This window comes from Pinus tabuliformis, chromosome 7, assembly GCF_031772625.1.
Source record: "Pinus tabuliformis cultivar Carrire ecotype Pingquan chromosome 7, CPIR1, whole genome shotgun sequence".
NCBI classification, from domain to species: domain Eukaryota; kingdom Viridiplantae; phylum Streptophyta; class Pinopsida; order Pinales; family Pinaceae; genus Pinus; species Pinus tabuliformis.
This window is the reverse complement of record NC_142293.1, coordinates 758,114,569-758,130,873: the sequence shown is the minus strand read 5'-3', so window position 1 is coordinate 758,130,873 and position 16,305 is coordinate 758,114,569. Positions and strand designations below refer to the sequence as shown.

At 38.0% G+C, this 16,305-nt stretch overlaps 1 protein-coding gene across 2 annotated transcripts in view; it reads left to right on the top strand.

The window, feature by feature from the left end:
• Positions 1 to 16,305, top strand: part of LOC149249739 (inactive glucose-6-phosphate 1-dehydrogenase 4, chloroplastic-like) — a 315,894-nt gene that overhangs the window by 285,619 nt on the left and 13,970 nt on the right. For both annotated transcript variants that reach the window (XM_089458775.1, XM_089458776.1), the window contains exons 5-6: positions 15,653 to 15,767; positions 16,035 to 16,240. In XM_089458775.1, coding sequence (XP_089314901.1) covers positions 15,653 to 15,767; positions 16,035 to 16,240 — 321 coding nt within the window. The remainder of the gene's footprint in view (positions 1 to 15,652; positions 15,768 to 16,034; positions 16,241 to 16,305) is intronic.

Sequence of the window (16,305 nt, the reverse complement as noted above, 5' to 3'; positions counted from 1 at the left end):
TATTGCTCAATTAAGAACTAACTTGCATCAACTTCGGTGGGAAACGGGATGGTGGAAAAGACCTAAAGCAGCTTGGGAAGAACGAGTGTGTGCTTTTTGCACTTCTGGGGCAGTGGAATCGGAAAAAAATTTCATTTTGGAATGTGATGCTTTTAGAGACATCAAAGACAGTTATGGCAATATGTTAGCATCAGTTCCTTGGCATTTCCTTTACAGTGAGGGGATTGTTAGAAGGTTGGGTCAACTCATCATCAATTTGAGTAAGAAAAGGATTGAATTGTAAAAGGCGAAAAGCAGGGAGGCTGGTAGTCCCGTAGACTATTTTTAGTCTCGTGGACGTTAAAATATTATTCATTCATTAATATTTAACAGAAGGGCAAATTCAGGGAAAAAGACTAGAGATTTTTTCAAGAAAGGAAAAACACTTTCATTATAGAAAAAAAGGTACATATGCATGTTTTTGGCTTTGATCATCCAATAGCATTAACAACTCCATGTCTTTAAGAAACATTTTCTTAAAACTCTAAATTGTCATCTAGTAGTCTGATTCGACAAGAGATTTTCCAGCGATGCTTATTGTTAAATTTGGCAACTAGGGCCAAATTCCACTTTGGGCAGCTCATCTGGTGAAGATAATCATTGCATTAAATTCCTCTCCTCGAGAGGATCAAAATCGACCCAAAGATCACCAAATTTGGATAAGGAAAAATATTTATTTGTTCAAAAGAAGTTCTCTTCAAGGTGGGAAAAATTGAAAATTTGAAATTTTGAATTTGCATAAAAAATGTCAAGGTCGACTTCACCTCCATAACGATAAATCGTCTTTACAAATTGTATATAAAGGTATCTTCCATCCTCATCTAACACAAGAGTATGTTTGAGGTATTCAAATTCATATGGAGGACAAAGGAGTGTTCTGGCTTGGGTTTCTCTCTTTTGTCACAGGGCCGAGGGTCTCATGAGAGAGTCAGTGTACTTAAGTGTAATTCTGGGTATCATTGAAGTCTGTTGTGGATGATGAATACGAGCAGAAGGCAGCCACTATGATTTAGGACAACCGCTGGCCTATATCTAATGTTATATGAAGACCAAGCTTCATACTCTTGCAAAAAGGAGAGTCGCTGGTCTACCTTAAGGCTTGTATTAGCTGAGTCTAACAGAACTATGTTGTAGACCTTGTTTGAAGGCTGGCTGCCGCTGATGGAGGCATTCTTGATCAAGTAGAAGAAGGCTAGAATAGCTCCTTGCATATCAAGCTCAGCCGCAGTCATTAGGAGGGTTCTTGATGCAATTACCAGTGATCTGTGAGCAACCCTAATCAATCTAACCCTCTTCAGTAGCATGTATACAGTTCATGCCAGATTGCAGATCCAGATAGATCACTCATTTGTTTAAGGGTTGTGATGCTGGCAAGTCACTATTGACTTTTGAATCGTTGTACTCTATCTCTCTCTCTGTTGAATATTTTGATATAAGATAATAAGAAGAATTGTCAAAGGGTTTTCCCCATCTTGGGGTTTTTCCTTGGCTTGAGCCATTTCCTGTGTTCTCATGTCTTGACTTGTCCTCTGCATATGTTGTTTATGTTCTTTCTCTAGTTACTATCAATGTGATATGGTTTTGCTAATGGAAAGAAATGAAAATCGAGCTAATGTGGTACATTGAAGAAATTGACCTAAGCAAAGAACATGTTAACCTAAAATTAACATGGTATCAGAGCATAGGTGAGGATAAGTCCAAGCAAGGGAGTGGAAGAAAGCAATCATCTTATGAAGTTATCTTCTGAGGCCAGGCACAGGATGACTGCTCTTATGAGGATGAATTTGAGATGAGGCTAACTGAAGGTGCCTATGGTTCGATTTACTCTTTGGAGGGGCAGCTCGAATACCCAGTCAAGGCTATGAGCATAGCGAGTTTTCCTTTCTTCCTGAGCTGCATATCAGTTGATGGCTTGTGCATGTGGGTTGTGGGGGTGAAGCATTGTTATACATATGATTAATTCCCTAGAGGCCATGTTCCATTCCTGTACATTACCACAAGTTTTGAAAGTCATACTAAGGTGGACGAAGATCATTCCTGTACACTCCAATGCTGCTGTAGCTTCACTGTTGGGACTATGTGTGGTTTGATGGTGATACAAGAACCGTTATGAATTACTGTGTCTGTGTATCAATTTTTGGGCATTATATTTCATAACCAGACTCTAAGACGTTACTTATAGTGGACCACTATAAAAAAATCAGGTTCCATCTTTCTAATTCCCCTCACTGTGTGTTCAATTTTTTTGAGAAACGACTTTTTGTGGGTATTATTGGTCTTCTGGATCAACAAAAATCACATTAGATATTCTATTGAGTTTGAAGAGATTCGTTGGGATCATTCTCATTGCAGATGATAGACTAAAGCTCTATGGACCGGACTGCCATCTACTACTTATTTTGCCTACCCTGAGGATCTATAATTGCAATGTCTCTCTACCATGCATTTTGGGTATTCTCTACTTTACAATAGTGATTTCGATACTATGTTTTGTCATCCCTGCGTTTGACATTATCCCTCAGATTTGATGTATGGCTTCTTCATATCCACTGTCTGGTTTCTTCAGAATATATGAATATATATATATATATATATATATATATATATATATTTCACTGTATATGTTGGTGTGGCTTTCTATTCAGGACAGTGGCATCATTGTAATCCTGAACTATAGTATTGATATCCGTACTTCAGCACATTGGCATCTCAGTGAAGTAGTTATCACGATGGTATGGCAACTCAGAGACCTTGTTGAAGGTGTCATCACTGTTAGGTTTAGTCTCTGATTAGTTGGCATTGCATATAGCCTCACTGCACTTGTCATTATGTATAGATAAGTTTGGATACTTGTCAACTATATGTAGTTAAAGTTCTGAACCAAGTGATGATAGCTATGTTACAGCTTGTTTGACCATGACAGTGTTATGCAATAGTCTTGTTCACAAACGAAGTTGTGAACAAGACTGATTCAGATCTTGGATAGCTTGATTCATGAGATTTTGTACTTTGTATCTTTCTGATGAACTTTCGATGACAACTAATTGAAGAAGAGAAAGGATCGGGTGCAAGAAGGATCATTTGAAGTCAAGCTCTGTTCTTTGCGAATCTTTTTCTCAGTACAATTCTGCTTAGTATATATATCTTCAGTAGACTGACCAATATTGGCATTAATAGTGAGCACCAAAAGAAGAATTCACTGTTCTCTTTGAAATCAAGTATGGCCTTAAGGAACTTTAAAAGATTTGGCAAGCAGACAAACTTTGAAAGGGCTTATGGGCTTATAACTTATTTTGTTCTTTTAAGGGTTTCGTTGAGCTCATTTGCAAGTGGTTCTCCATATGTCGTAAAGTCTGGACTCTGAAGTAGTCAAGGGTTATACTCCATCTGTAACTTTTCGACCCTCTAAGACAGTTCGAAATTCCTGGTAATGCATCAAGATTGAAAGAGAAGTCTCAACCCTCCACTCACTATGATTTAACTATGTTTTCGACACTACAATGGTTAAGCTATGTTTCGATCTCATTTGATTCAACTTTAGTTTCAGGCTCCTATTCACTGTATCATAGACATTCCTAATTTATGTTCAATCTTGGCCCTCGAGATCATCAACATCATTAGCATCTTATCTGAGTAGTAGAGTTATTTGGCCTACCCTGAGCTAAAGTAAATCTCGTATGGATCTTTACAGCTCCCATTATCAACATGCATCAGTTAAGGGTTCTTGCAATCATCTGAAGACAAAGATTTTGTTTAAAGCACATTCTGTCAGGACAATGATTCTGTGAACAAATGAGACAGTGACAATTTTTGTAATAAAGGAAGTGGCCTTCTAAAATTCTGACTTATGATTGAACTTGGTTCTGATCCTTCATTGATTTGCCTAGCATTAATCTTGTAGCACGAAGCATGATTGACATGACATCCCGGTGAAGATTGCAAATCATTAATTACTACGATCTTGTAGCTGCAAGTGGAAACAAGAAGCAACAAGAACAACAATTCTAGGCCAAAATTCAACCTCTCAAGGATCTGTTAGTAAAGGAAATTGCAGCACCTTTGATAAGAAGTACACCTCACCTAAAGCCTTCAATCTTGAAGATCATCTAGAAGAAGTGCATAGCACTCTGACCAGTTCTCTATCAGAAGCAAGTAACAAGCACAATAAGCAAAAGAACCTGATATCTTGATTGCATTAAATCAGGATTTTGTGAAGAATGGTTCTACAAATATGAATGCTTGATGAAAAGGCCTTCTTCCCATCATGAATTGGGTAATTTGATGCAAAGAAGGATGAGACAACTAGGACTATGATGACTCACACCTTTTCTGAAGTTGTTGCCTCATCTGACTTAAAGAAAGGCTTAAGAGGGAGCCATAAAATCCTTGATGACTATTCTTGTCCAATGATTATTGATGAAAGGCATGTCTTGATAACTGAATTTGATATAAGCTGCATGATTATGATTGGATAATTCTAGCACATGGACCATAGGATTAAAAGCAGGTTGCATATAGCTCAATGCTTATGTTTTAAGTAAGCTTACCTTTCAAACATTCAGAGGGAGATGTGATGTTATAATATGATGTCTGATGATTCTTGCTACTTAAGAAGAAGTATGATTGGCTGACTTTGGTGCATAGATGAACAACAGGGTGCCAATAGCTTGATGAATATGCTCCGAACAAGTATTCTTTTCCGATGTTCAAAGGAAGATATGATCTGACAGATAATGATCCTCTCATATAAGAGGAAGTTGATATCTTCCTTTAAAAAAAGGGTGGAAGTCATGAACAGATCTATTTTTGATTCAGTACATTAGAGAGCCACCAAGCTTCATCATTATTGATTGAGTGAGCAGATCTCTATTATCTTTGTAAGATCAAGATTATCTTTCTTCAGAAAGAGGCTGGGAGTCATGGATAGACCCTACTATGAGGGTCCCAACTGTACATTGAGTTCCGGAAGACTTGAGGTACTTATTGAGATATGAGCGACCATAGGTTGAGTGGTTCACCTTCTCCTATTGGTGCGCCGTGTATAGGGTGAGTGGTTCACCTTCCCTTGTGATATCCCATGGTGGTTGACATGTGTATAGGGTGAGTGGTTCACCTTCCCCTACGATTACAAACACATGTTTATAGGGTGAGTGGTTCACCTTCCCCTACGATTACAGACACATGTTTGTAGGGTGAGTGGTTCACCTTCCCTTACTGTTGATGACATATGCACAAGATGAGTGGTTCACCTTCTCCTACGGATACCCCAGTGAGAAATGCATATAGGCATCGTTGACATTTCAGTGGGACGTGGTTCATCCTTTCCCCACATGTAGGATGCTTATTCCCTACGATATGTGGTTGACATGTTGGTGGGATGTGGTTCATCCTTTCCCCACGTGTAGGATCCTTCCTACGATTGATTGTTGTATGATTGTAGGATGTGGTTCGTCCTTTCCCTACGTGTGATTATGATGTATGATTGTAGGATGTGGTTCGTCCTTTACTTACGTGTGATTGTGATGTATGATTGTGGGATGTGGTTCGTCCTTTCCCTACGTGTGATCGTGATGTGTGATTGTAGGATGTGGTTCGTCCTTTCCCTACGTGTGGTTGTGAGCAGGATGTGATACATTCTTTCCCTGCTATTAATTCAGTATCATCCTACCCATGTAGTGCGGGACACATGGGAAGTACCTCTCATCTGGCTAATGAGTTGGGAAAAGTGGTTAGGGACCATAGCACTACTGATGGACGCATCAGGTACTGCCGTACTCCCTATGACTAGGATGCATGGTGTTATTCAACTTGATCTGGGATCAAGTCTGATTGAGGTTCTACCTCTGGATTGACTTTTGTTAGAGGAGAGTGGTAAGGTCCTATGACTCACTCTCGATCGATTCTTCTTCATTATCTATGTTAGTATTCAACAGAGTTGAGACGAGATGCAGAGATGGTTCATGATGACAGGATGTCCTGATGAATGAATGGATTGGCAAGTGGAATTCTCCCTAGTTGAGAGGGAGTGTTAAATTTGGCAACTAGGGCCAAATTCCACTTTGGGCAATGCATTTGGTGAAGTTAGTAATTGCATTAAATTCCTCTTCTTGAGAGGATCAAAATTGACCCAAAGATCACCAAATTTGGATAAGGAAAAATATTTATTTGCTCAAAAGAAGTTCTCTTCAAGGCGGGAAAAATTGAAAATTTGAAATTTTGAATTTGCCTCCAAAATTTCAAGGTCGGCTTCACCTCCATAAGGACAAGTCATCATGACAAATCGTATATAAAGGCATCTTCCATCCTCATCTAACACAAGAGTATGTCTGAGGTATTCGAATTCATATGGAGGACAAAGGAGTGTTCTGGCTTGGGTTTTTCTCTTCTGTCACAGGGCTAAGGGTCTCATGAGAGAGCCACTGTACTTTAAGGGTAATTCTGGGCATCGTTGAAGTTTGTTGTGGAGGATGAATAAGAGCAAAAGGCAACGACTGTGATTTAGGACAACTGCTGGCCTATATCTAATGTTATATGAAGATTGAGCTTCATACTCTTGCAGAAAGGAGAGCCGCTGGTCTACCTTAGGGCTTGTATTAGCTCGGTCTAACAGAGCTATGTTGTAGACCTTGTTTGAAGGCTAACCGCAACTGATGGAGGCATTCTTGACTAAGTAGAAGAAGGCTAGAATAACTCCTTTCATATCAAGCTCAACCGTAGTCATTAGGAAGGTTCTTGATGCAGTTACTAGTGATTTGTGAGCAACCCTAACAGTTTAACCCTCTTCAGTAGCATGTATACAGTTCATGCTAGATTGCAGATCCAGATAGATCACTCATTTGTTTAAGGATTGTAATGCTGACAAGTCACTATTGAATTTTGAATTGTTGTACTCTATCTCTCTCTGCTGAACATTTTGATATAAGATAATAAGAAGAATTGTCAAAGGGTTTTCCCCATCTTGGGGTTTTTCCTTGGCTTGAGCCATTTCCTGTGTTCTCATGTCTTGTCTTGTCCTTTTCATATGTTGTTTATGTTCTTTCTCTAGTTACAATCAATGTGATATGGTTTTGCTAATGGAAAGTAATGAAAATTGGGCACATGTGGTACATTGAAGTAATTGACATAAGCAAAGAACATGTTAACCTAAAATTAACACTTATAATGCCAGAAATTAACAAAAAGTTGGTCTAGGATGTATGGACCAACATTCAGTACCAATGGAACTCATCAGGACATGTATGGACCGACATTCAGTACCGATGAAAGAGACTAGAGGTTAGTAGGTTACTGAATAAATAACTGTAAATATAAAAGCATAGTCAAAACAGAGGCAACTTTCATCAGATTGGACAATGTGGTTGGGCAACAATCAATAGACCAATTTCCCCCCCCGCCTGCTATCATAGACCACCAGTGCATGTAGTGTTCCATCTGACGATACATCTCACAGTGAAAACACATTTAGAGAGTTTTCTCTTTATACCTCATGGATTAGTAGATTACATCTTTAATTTTAGATAATTGCAACTTGTTCTAGACGATGGCGTATGCCTCTGTCAATGTCGAACACTATCCATTTGGACTTGTAGCCTCAACATCGGGTCTGTGGAGAAAGGTGATGGTTGCATATCTGTGAGACTTGAGGAACTGCTCGTCGCTCAGAAAATGGTATGGGGTGCTATGCGATGCCAAGATGGAGGAAGAATATTATGTTTTTTAAATACTTTAAGTTTTAACCCTTAAGAAAGCAATCCTTAATTGAATGTCAATGAACCTCAACGAATGAAGGTGGACTTCATTACAATGTTATTGGAATTAAATTTTTACTGCAAATTTGTCCCAAAGCTCAACGATTTTATTTGACCTGGGTTTGAAGTTCAACAAATTTTGAATTTCAACATGAAAAATCACCAAAATGGTGGCTTAGAATATAATATGATGTCCAAATACAAATGTGATAGGTCTAAGGAAAAATTGGTGATAAGAGTTGTATCACCATCTTGTTAGCATTTAAAAATATTTTTGGGTAGTATATATTTGTCTATATTGCATTTGTGATAAACATACATTTGTTAAAAATTGGGTCTTTGTGCTTGAAACAATGAAGAAAGTGAAGAATGTTACAAAATTAGCCCAGATGGCAGCATAGTCAAGCTTCAAGGGTCTATGATGATCAAGTCTAATTGTGTGCACAATGAGGAGATTTTCATTCAGGGATATGCAACGTGACTATGTCTACCTCTCAGGAAGTTCTCCACCAAATTGATTAGTGCTTTCCAGCACATGGTCCTTGTTGGTCTCTTGGTAGTGTTACATACTCCATAAATAAGAGGAAAAACTAAAAAGGCTACTAGAAATTTATTAGATCGATCTAATTTTGACAAAGGTCTAAGATTGCTTGGAAAAAGATGAGGTTGTATGTTTATTGTGTTGTAGAGGAAGCCACATTAGACTACCCTATAGGAAAATAAGAGCCAACAAATGAAAGAGGTTGTTTACTATGTCACTCAAAGTGGTACAAATTTTAGAAATGACACTTTCAAAATTTTAGCAAATGATGAAATAAGCGCATGAAAATAGGTCCAGGATATTTCCACATTTTTGTGCTATCTTAGGGTCGTCTTATAGTCTTAGGGGTGTACCAACTCTCCAAGCCAACACCCTAGCATCAAAGGTCAACATCCAAGGTCTTGGGGCAGGAGGAAGGTCACATCATCTATGCTATGTCCTCATCAAGATCAGTGCTCCTCAAAGGGGCTCCAGTGTCCTCCATCAAGTGTATTGCGTCATCATGGAATCTAGTTGGACATCCTCTACAAATTGCAGGAGAAGCATCATATCATCCATCAAGGGATCCTAGCTATACTTGTAATAATCATCTAACTCATATTCAAGGAATCAAGTGAAATCAACATCATGGGTATAAGAACCATAAAACTTAAAAGCATCAAGGTGGACCATAGTTAATATCAAAGCCGTCAAAGTACTTCTCACAAGTATCATGTTCAAATATCCTACTAGGTTATGATTGTGCACATGTTAAACTACTTAGATATGGGAGAATTACCACATGACCTTATTAGGTGCTTCCAATCCTAAGGGGAGGAACAATTCCGAGGCTTATCCTTTCAGATTATAGGTGCAAGTGATAGGTGTCATGGTTTAGGGTTTACTTCATGAAAGGTGTCGTTGTCTTATACTAGGTTATGCAAACCATTGTCCTTTAGCACCTTTATAGAGGGAGCACTTTAGCTAATTGAGTTACCTTCTCTCAACTTTGTTTTTCGAAACCCTCTAAATTTGTCTTTTTCTGTTTTGGTTTAATATGGCTTGTTTAACAAGCTTCATTGTTTTATGATGATATAATACCCCTTCGATGTTGCACAATTTATTGTTTCATTAAGGTCGGGATGTTCATTGAGGGTTCCTTTTTCTTTTATAGGCGCTTGGACGTTCTCAGGGACACGTGGCTATATAAGAGGGGGTAGGGCTCAAGCTATGATTGGATTTTTTATTGCTTTACATCCCTTGCCATTCTTTTGTATTTTGATATTTGGCTTATGTTTTTTCTTTTCTTATAGCTACATCAACCTCGCATATTTCCAACCCCTTCTCATAAGACAAGGCCAACAAGGGACCATGTTAAAATTGGCAACTAGGGCCAAACTCCATTTGGGTCATCTTATTTATGGCAGCTGATATTTTTCCTTGATTCCTCTCATCGAGAGGTGTAGGATTGATTTAACGATCACCCGATTCCAACAAGTATTTATGGAGATACGAATTTATTTGTATTTACTTGACAAATTGTCAAGGTGGGCCAGCAGCTAAATGTGTGGCACACTTGCCCAGCATATCATATGAATACAAGTGAGGTTGAGGCAATATTGACTCATCTCATCTCTCACACATTCTTCTCTCCTTAGTTGATTGGGTTTATACACAAGGAAGAGAAGCTCACACGTGGGAAGAAGGAGGACGCAGAAAACGTGGAAATATCTACAAGTTTTCAAAACAAAAATGCTCGGAAATGCGACCCCCCCAAATTGGGCACATGGGGAAACACTACAATAAAAAATAATATATATATTTTGGTTGTAAATAATACATTGTCTTGCAAGAAAATAAGAATGATACACATAAATGACATTTTTGAAGGAGACCCATGTTTATACTAACTCTTATATATGATTATATGATGCAAAATCTCATAGCATGGTGGTCTTGACTAATGCTGATCCCATACACTCATACGTGCTATAGAATCTAGTGGAAATGCTATAATTGTGCAAATCTTAAAATCTTGAAAATTGTTTAGTTTGTTGAATTTTGAATATGAATGAAATTCTACTTTGTCCATATGAACTCTGATGAGGTTGGAACCACTATCAAGCATCTTGAAACAACTAATGGTAATATGAAAAATTTAAGTAAAAGTTGACAATCTCCTTATTGTTTCCTTGTCTTAATGGGTTGGAACCACTCTCAAACATCTTAAAACAATTAATGGTAATGTTAAAAAAATTAAGTAAATGTTGACTTCTTCTTGTCTTAAAGGGTTGTTGGCACAAATAAGGTGATAATTTTCTATGGGATTTGTTATAGCAAAATCTAGTACCTAGTGCAAAGCATCTCTAGGTGAGTGACTACTCCCCTCTCTTTAGTGAATGCCACAATCCAACACAAGGGAGGCTAGGGCTTAGGGATAATGTAACTTAAGGATCTTAAGCTAAATGCCCTTGAAGAGTTCTACAACAAAAATCCATTGGATAAAGGTATGATAAAGTACGGTTTTTAGTGGATGAAGTAGTAAGTTCAAGATTTGGGTTGAAAAGACCTATGGGTTAATCTAAAGACTAGGGTTAGCCTAAGGATTCTTAAATAAGATACCCAAACACACCAAATCAAGAAAAACTCAAAGCTATTATAAACTAGGGTTTTAGGCCAACAAATTGCTACAAAACAAAAATGTATAAAAACAAATTTGTTGTTAAACTTGTGTAAAAGTTACTTAAGATTAAGGCTAATTTTGAGAGTAAACTAGGTATAAAATTGCAACAAATTTTGACAGTTAATAAAGCATGTAATAAAAAATAAAGTTTGATGTCAGCCCTAGAAAATGGTTAAAAATGCATGAATTTTTTTTAATTAGCTTCTCTAATGCACTTTTAAACAAGACCTAATGCTAGGGCATACATCAATAAGTCATTAAATGCTAAACACACTAGATTTTGTTACAATTTAATCCTAATCTACTGTTAAATAAAGAATATTTTTGTATTTTAGATGAGTGCCATAAGTGAGATAGATTATTGCCTTCTCAATCTTAGGCATATGGAGTCTAGGATATAAACTATTTCTATGGTTTCTTTCCAACGATTCTGAATTGAAACAAAACTAGGGAAAATAAACTAACTTTACCATAAGGTTTGAAATTTAGGTTCTCAATTTTCTGCATGATTAAGGGAAACAAAAACTTATTTCTATTCCTCAAATACTTAGAGGAAGGGTTTAACTCAAGAAAGCACAATGGAGAAAATGCCAAATAAACTAACTTAACACAAAAACATTAGTCCCATGGAACATAATACCAAGATAGAACAAATAAATTAACTTACTTCACCATGCAACATTCAAGATCCACCATAAGCATCCATGAAAAGAGATCACATCATATCACAAGATCCACCCAAGAAACACACTCAACTAATCCTCCATTGGGAACAAGAGAGAGAAAATCACTAACGAATAGAAGTGTGATCTAAGTGTGAGAATGATCAAAGAGGAAATCGACTCCCCTATTTATATGAGGGTAACCAACTCGATTTTCCTTCAAATTAGGGAAAAATCCCTAAAAATGATTAAATCCATGATACAAGGTGGATGGATCATCGAGCCGACCCCCCAAATATAGCCAAAAAATGAAATAACGTGAATATAAGCTTCAATTAACCCACACGCGTGAGTCAAAAATCTTCCAAAAGTGACATCATCATCCAAAAGGCATGCCTCTCCATGAAAAGGTGCAATGAATAGCTCAAGGGATGTATCCTATCCCATATGTCATGTCTTCCCTTCCAAATGGGGTGCTTTATTATCAAATAGCCCTCTCAAGCTCGATGCCATCTTCCACAAGGGATGCTAGGATGATGTCATTAAGCTGGGACAAGATGTCATCAAGGTAGAAGGTGTGTCTACCCCTCCAAATGGGTCCCAACAGGAGACAAACAACATTCATCAAGAAGGTACATTACTAGCTTAGGGTTGTCTTATAGACTTAGGGGTGTACCAACTCTCCAAGGCAACGCCCTAGCATCAAAGGTCAACATCCAAGGTCTTGGGGTAGGAGGAAGGTCACATCATCTATGCTATGTCCTCATCAAGGTCAATGCTCCTCAAAGGGGCTCCAATGTCCTCCATAAAGTGTATTACGTCTTCATGGAATCTAGTTGGACATCCTCTACAAATTGCAGGAGAAGCATCATATCATCCCTCAAGGGATCCTGGCTATACTTGTAATAATCATCTAACTCATATTCAAGGAATCAAGTGAAATCAACATCATGGGTATAAGAACCATAAAACTTAAAAGCATCAAGGTGGACCATAGTTAATATCAAAGCCATCAAAGTACTTCTCACAAGTATCATGTTCAAATATCCTACTAGGTTATGATTGTGCACATGTTAAACTACTTAGATATGGAAGAATTACCACATGACCTTATTAGGTGCTTCCAATCCAAAGGGGAGGAACAATTCCGAGGCTTATCCTTTCTGATTATAGGTGCAAGTGATAGGTGTCATGGTTTAGGGTTTACTTCATGAAAGGTGTTGTTGTCTTATACCAGGTTATGCAAACCATTGTCCTTTAGCACCTTTATAGAGGGAGCACTTTAGCTAATTGAGTTACCTTCTCTCAACTTTGTTTTTCGAAACCCTCTAAATTTGCCTTTTTCTTTCCTGGTTTAATATGGCTTGTTTAACAAGCTTCATTGTTTTATGATGATATAATACCCCTTCGATGTTGCACAATTTATTGCTTCATTGAGGTCGGGATGTTTAGTGAGGGTTCCTTTTACTTTTATAGGCACTTGGGCATTCTCAGGGACACGTGGCTATATAAGAGGGGGTAGGGCTCAAGCTATGATTGGATTTTTTATTGCTTTACATCCCTTGCCATTCTTTTGCATTTTGATATTTGGCTTACGTTTTTTCTTTTCTTATAGCTACATCAACCTCACATATTTCCAACCCCTTCTCATAAGACAAGGCCAACAAGGGACCATGTTAAAATTGGCAACTAGGGCCAAACTCCATGTGGGTCATCTTATTTACGGTAGCTGATATTTTTCCTTGATTCCTCTTGTCGAGAGGTGTAGGATTGATTTAACGATCATGATTCCGACAAGTATTTATGGAGATACGAATTTATTTGTATTTACTTGACAAATTGTCAAAGTCGGCCAGCAGCTAAATGTGTGGCACACTTGCCCAGTATATCATATAAATACAATTGTGGTTGAGGCAATATTGACTCATCTCATCTCTCACACATTCTTCTCTCCTTAGCTGATTGGGTTTACACACAAGGAAGAGAAGCTCACATGTGGGAAGGAGGAGGACGCAAAAGGGCAAGGAAGGAGGACGCAGAAGCTGCAGCAAGATGTTTTGACCAGCGTTGACCAAGCATTGACTTTTCAGGAGTGCGGTTTTGGTGTGGCTGCCTCTCCTAGGCAGGCCGCAGTTTTTGGCATGCAAACCGAGGCAATCTGACCTCTGGTTTGACCAGCGTTGACTGCCCTAGTTTGTGGCAGCAGGTTGACTTCAGTTGACTGCAGTTTGACTGTGTTTTTGGGACTGTTTATGGGCTGCTTCTTCTTGCTGTTGGAGGACTAGATGACCAGGAAATTGACCAAGCATATTGAAGGTCAATTTCATCTTGTTTGACCAGATTTGACTTTGCTGGTTAGGGTTTGCTGCTGCTGTCATAAAATTACAGATTTATGTATTTGTACTATTTCTCTCTGCTGAACTATTGAAGATTAAAGAAGAATTGATCAAAGGGTTTCCCCACATTGGGGTTTGTCCCTGGCTAGTCGCCACATCTGGTGTCTCTTGTCTTGGCTTGTTTTCTGTCGATCTATTAATGTTCTATCTGCATTTTACTTTATTAATAAGAAGAAATTGAAGTAAAATGCACTAAGCATAGAACATACCATAAATTAACAGACCAATACGAGCCACTGACAACAACCAATCAAAATATGGGATTATGACATTGGGGACTGATGGCAAGAGTTAAATATGAATAGCATGGAGTGCTACCATCATCAGAGCCTCCCATTTGTGCCCCTGTTAAGTAGTGAAAGAAAGACCCTAAGGAAGGTCACACTAGATTAGGGGCAAATGATAATCACAATATGAAATAAGGGAACAAGTACACAACCAATAGTGGTCTATAATTCAATTTCAACCTGCAATCCATACTAAAATGCCTCAAAACATTAATTAAAGCACCTGAATGTAAGAATGGTTAATGTACTGCACAATAGATGACCCACCTTTGTTGGATGAGTAGGCTAGACCAATGAATGTGCTGACCAGAGAATGGGTGAGAGGTCTTGTGGATCATGGTAGGTAGGGGCTGCTAGTTGGCAAACTCTATCATAGGAGAAAACTTTTCTCCTAGGGTTACTCACGTATGTGGATGGATAATAGCTTCAAAGATCCTCTCAAACACTTATGTCAACCTAGAAACTTTGGAAAAAAGTGCTTGAAATGTCATTGGAAATAGTAAAAATGCTTTGGAAATGCCACTAGACATACTGTACGGTGTTTCCATATTTGGAAACACCATATGGTATGCCTGGCGGTGTTTCCAAGTGTCAAATGCAGTAGAAAATTGAAACAGTTGAAAACTTTAATAGTTGCTGAAGAAAAGTGGCTACCAATAGTTGAAGTTGGGAGAGAGCTATGGACTGTGCAAAAAGATGCCAAATCTGCACTAGAATGGTAGTGAATACAAACAAATTCTGGATGGCAAGCAAAATGAGAATTCTAACTTCTAAGCATGGGCCTGATGGCCCTGAGAGTAAATCCATGGTGGAGGGAAGAAAGTGAGAACCCCATTATTTGAAAAGCTAAAACATTTGGTAAAAGAGGTATAATATGCAATATAATTTACCCAAGTACTTACAAATTTGACTCGAGGTATGACATAGAATACTGATAAAACTTGAAAGTTCATTGTAACCGTTGTTTGGATCTCCAACGTCTTTTTGTATTTTGGCCTTCAGGCTAGGTTATAGTAGGAGACTTACCATCTCTATTCAACCATTTTCAGAAACAGCTCATATCAAATTAGGCAATGAGCCTATTTTATTCACAGCATATTATATATAGGGGCTGATCCTATGCCAAAATCACTACAAACAGCTGTACAATGAATTGCCTTTCATTTGCACTTAAATGGATATCCTCATAGACACTACTGGTTCTCTATGCCAAGGAGGTTCTGCTGCTTGTCATCAGTATGACGGTAACTTTCTGATGGTAAGTTTATTTCTTAAATCAAAAGAGACTAATGGACTTCCAATATCAAAAATTTGCAGAGAAAACTGTGGTGAGAAAGTGGATGCGTTCCTCAGGAGGACTTTCTATCTGTTTGGAAGTTATGATAGCTGTGAAGGAATGGCAAGGCTTGATTCACAAATGCGACAATTAGAGGTATAACAATGGACATTTGAGAGAGCACAAATATGAGTTTTCTAGAGTACATATAACCTAGTCAAATAGCTTATTTGCACTTGCTTTATGTTCTTTAGATCTGGGGCATCTTTCTTGTTTTTCCTTCATATGTGAAGTGGTCCTCCATTTTGTTTTGTCACCCTGTTTTCACAATTTTTTTTGTTTTTGTCTTTGTTTTCTTTATAGCAAAATTTGAATTTTACAGGTTCTGTATTGACTAAATCATTTGTTTCTTAACTTTTCCAGTCCAGCGGGGCAGCGAATAGAATATTTTACCTGTCTGTACCACAAGAAGCCCTTCTCAATGTGGCAACATGTGTAGCAGATAATGCTCAGAGCAAAAGGGGATGGAATCGTATAATCGTTGAGAAGCCTTTTGGATATGACACAGAATCTTCAGCGAAGTTGGCACAGGGTTTGCTTTCTAAATTTTCAGAGCAGCAAATTTACAGGTTCTTCAACTTACATGATCGTTGAATTTTTTATTGTTCTTGTTGATTCTAACGATAACGTGGAT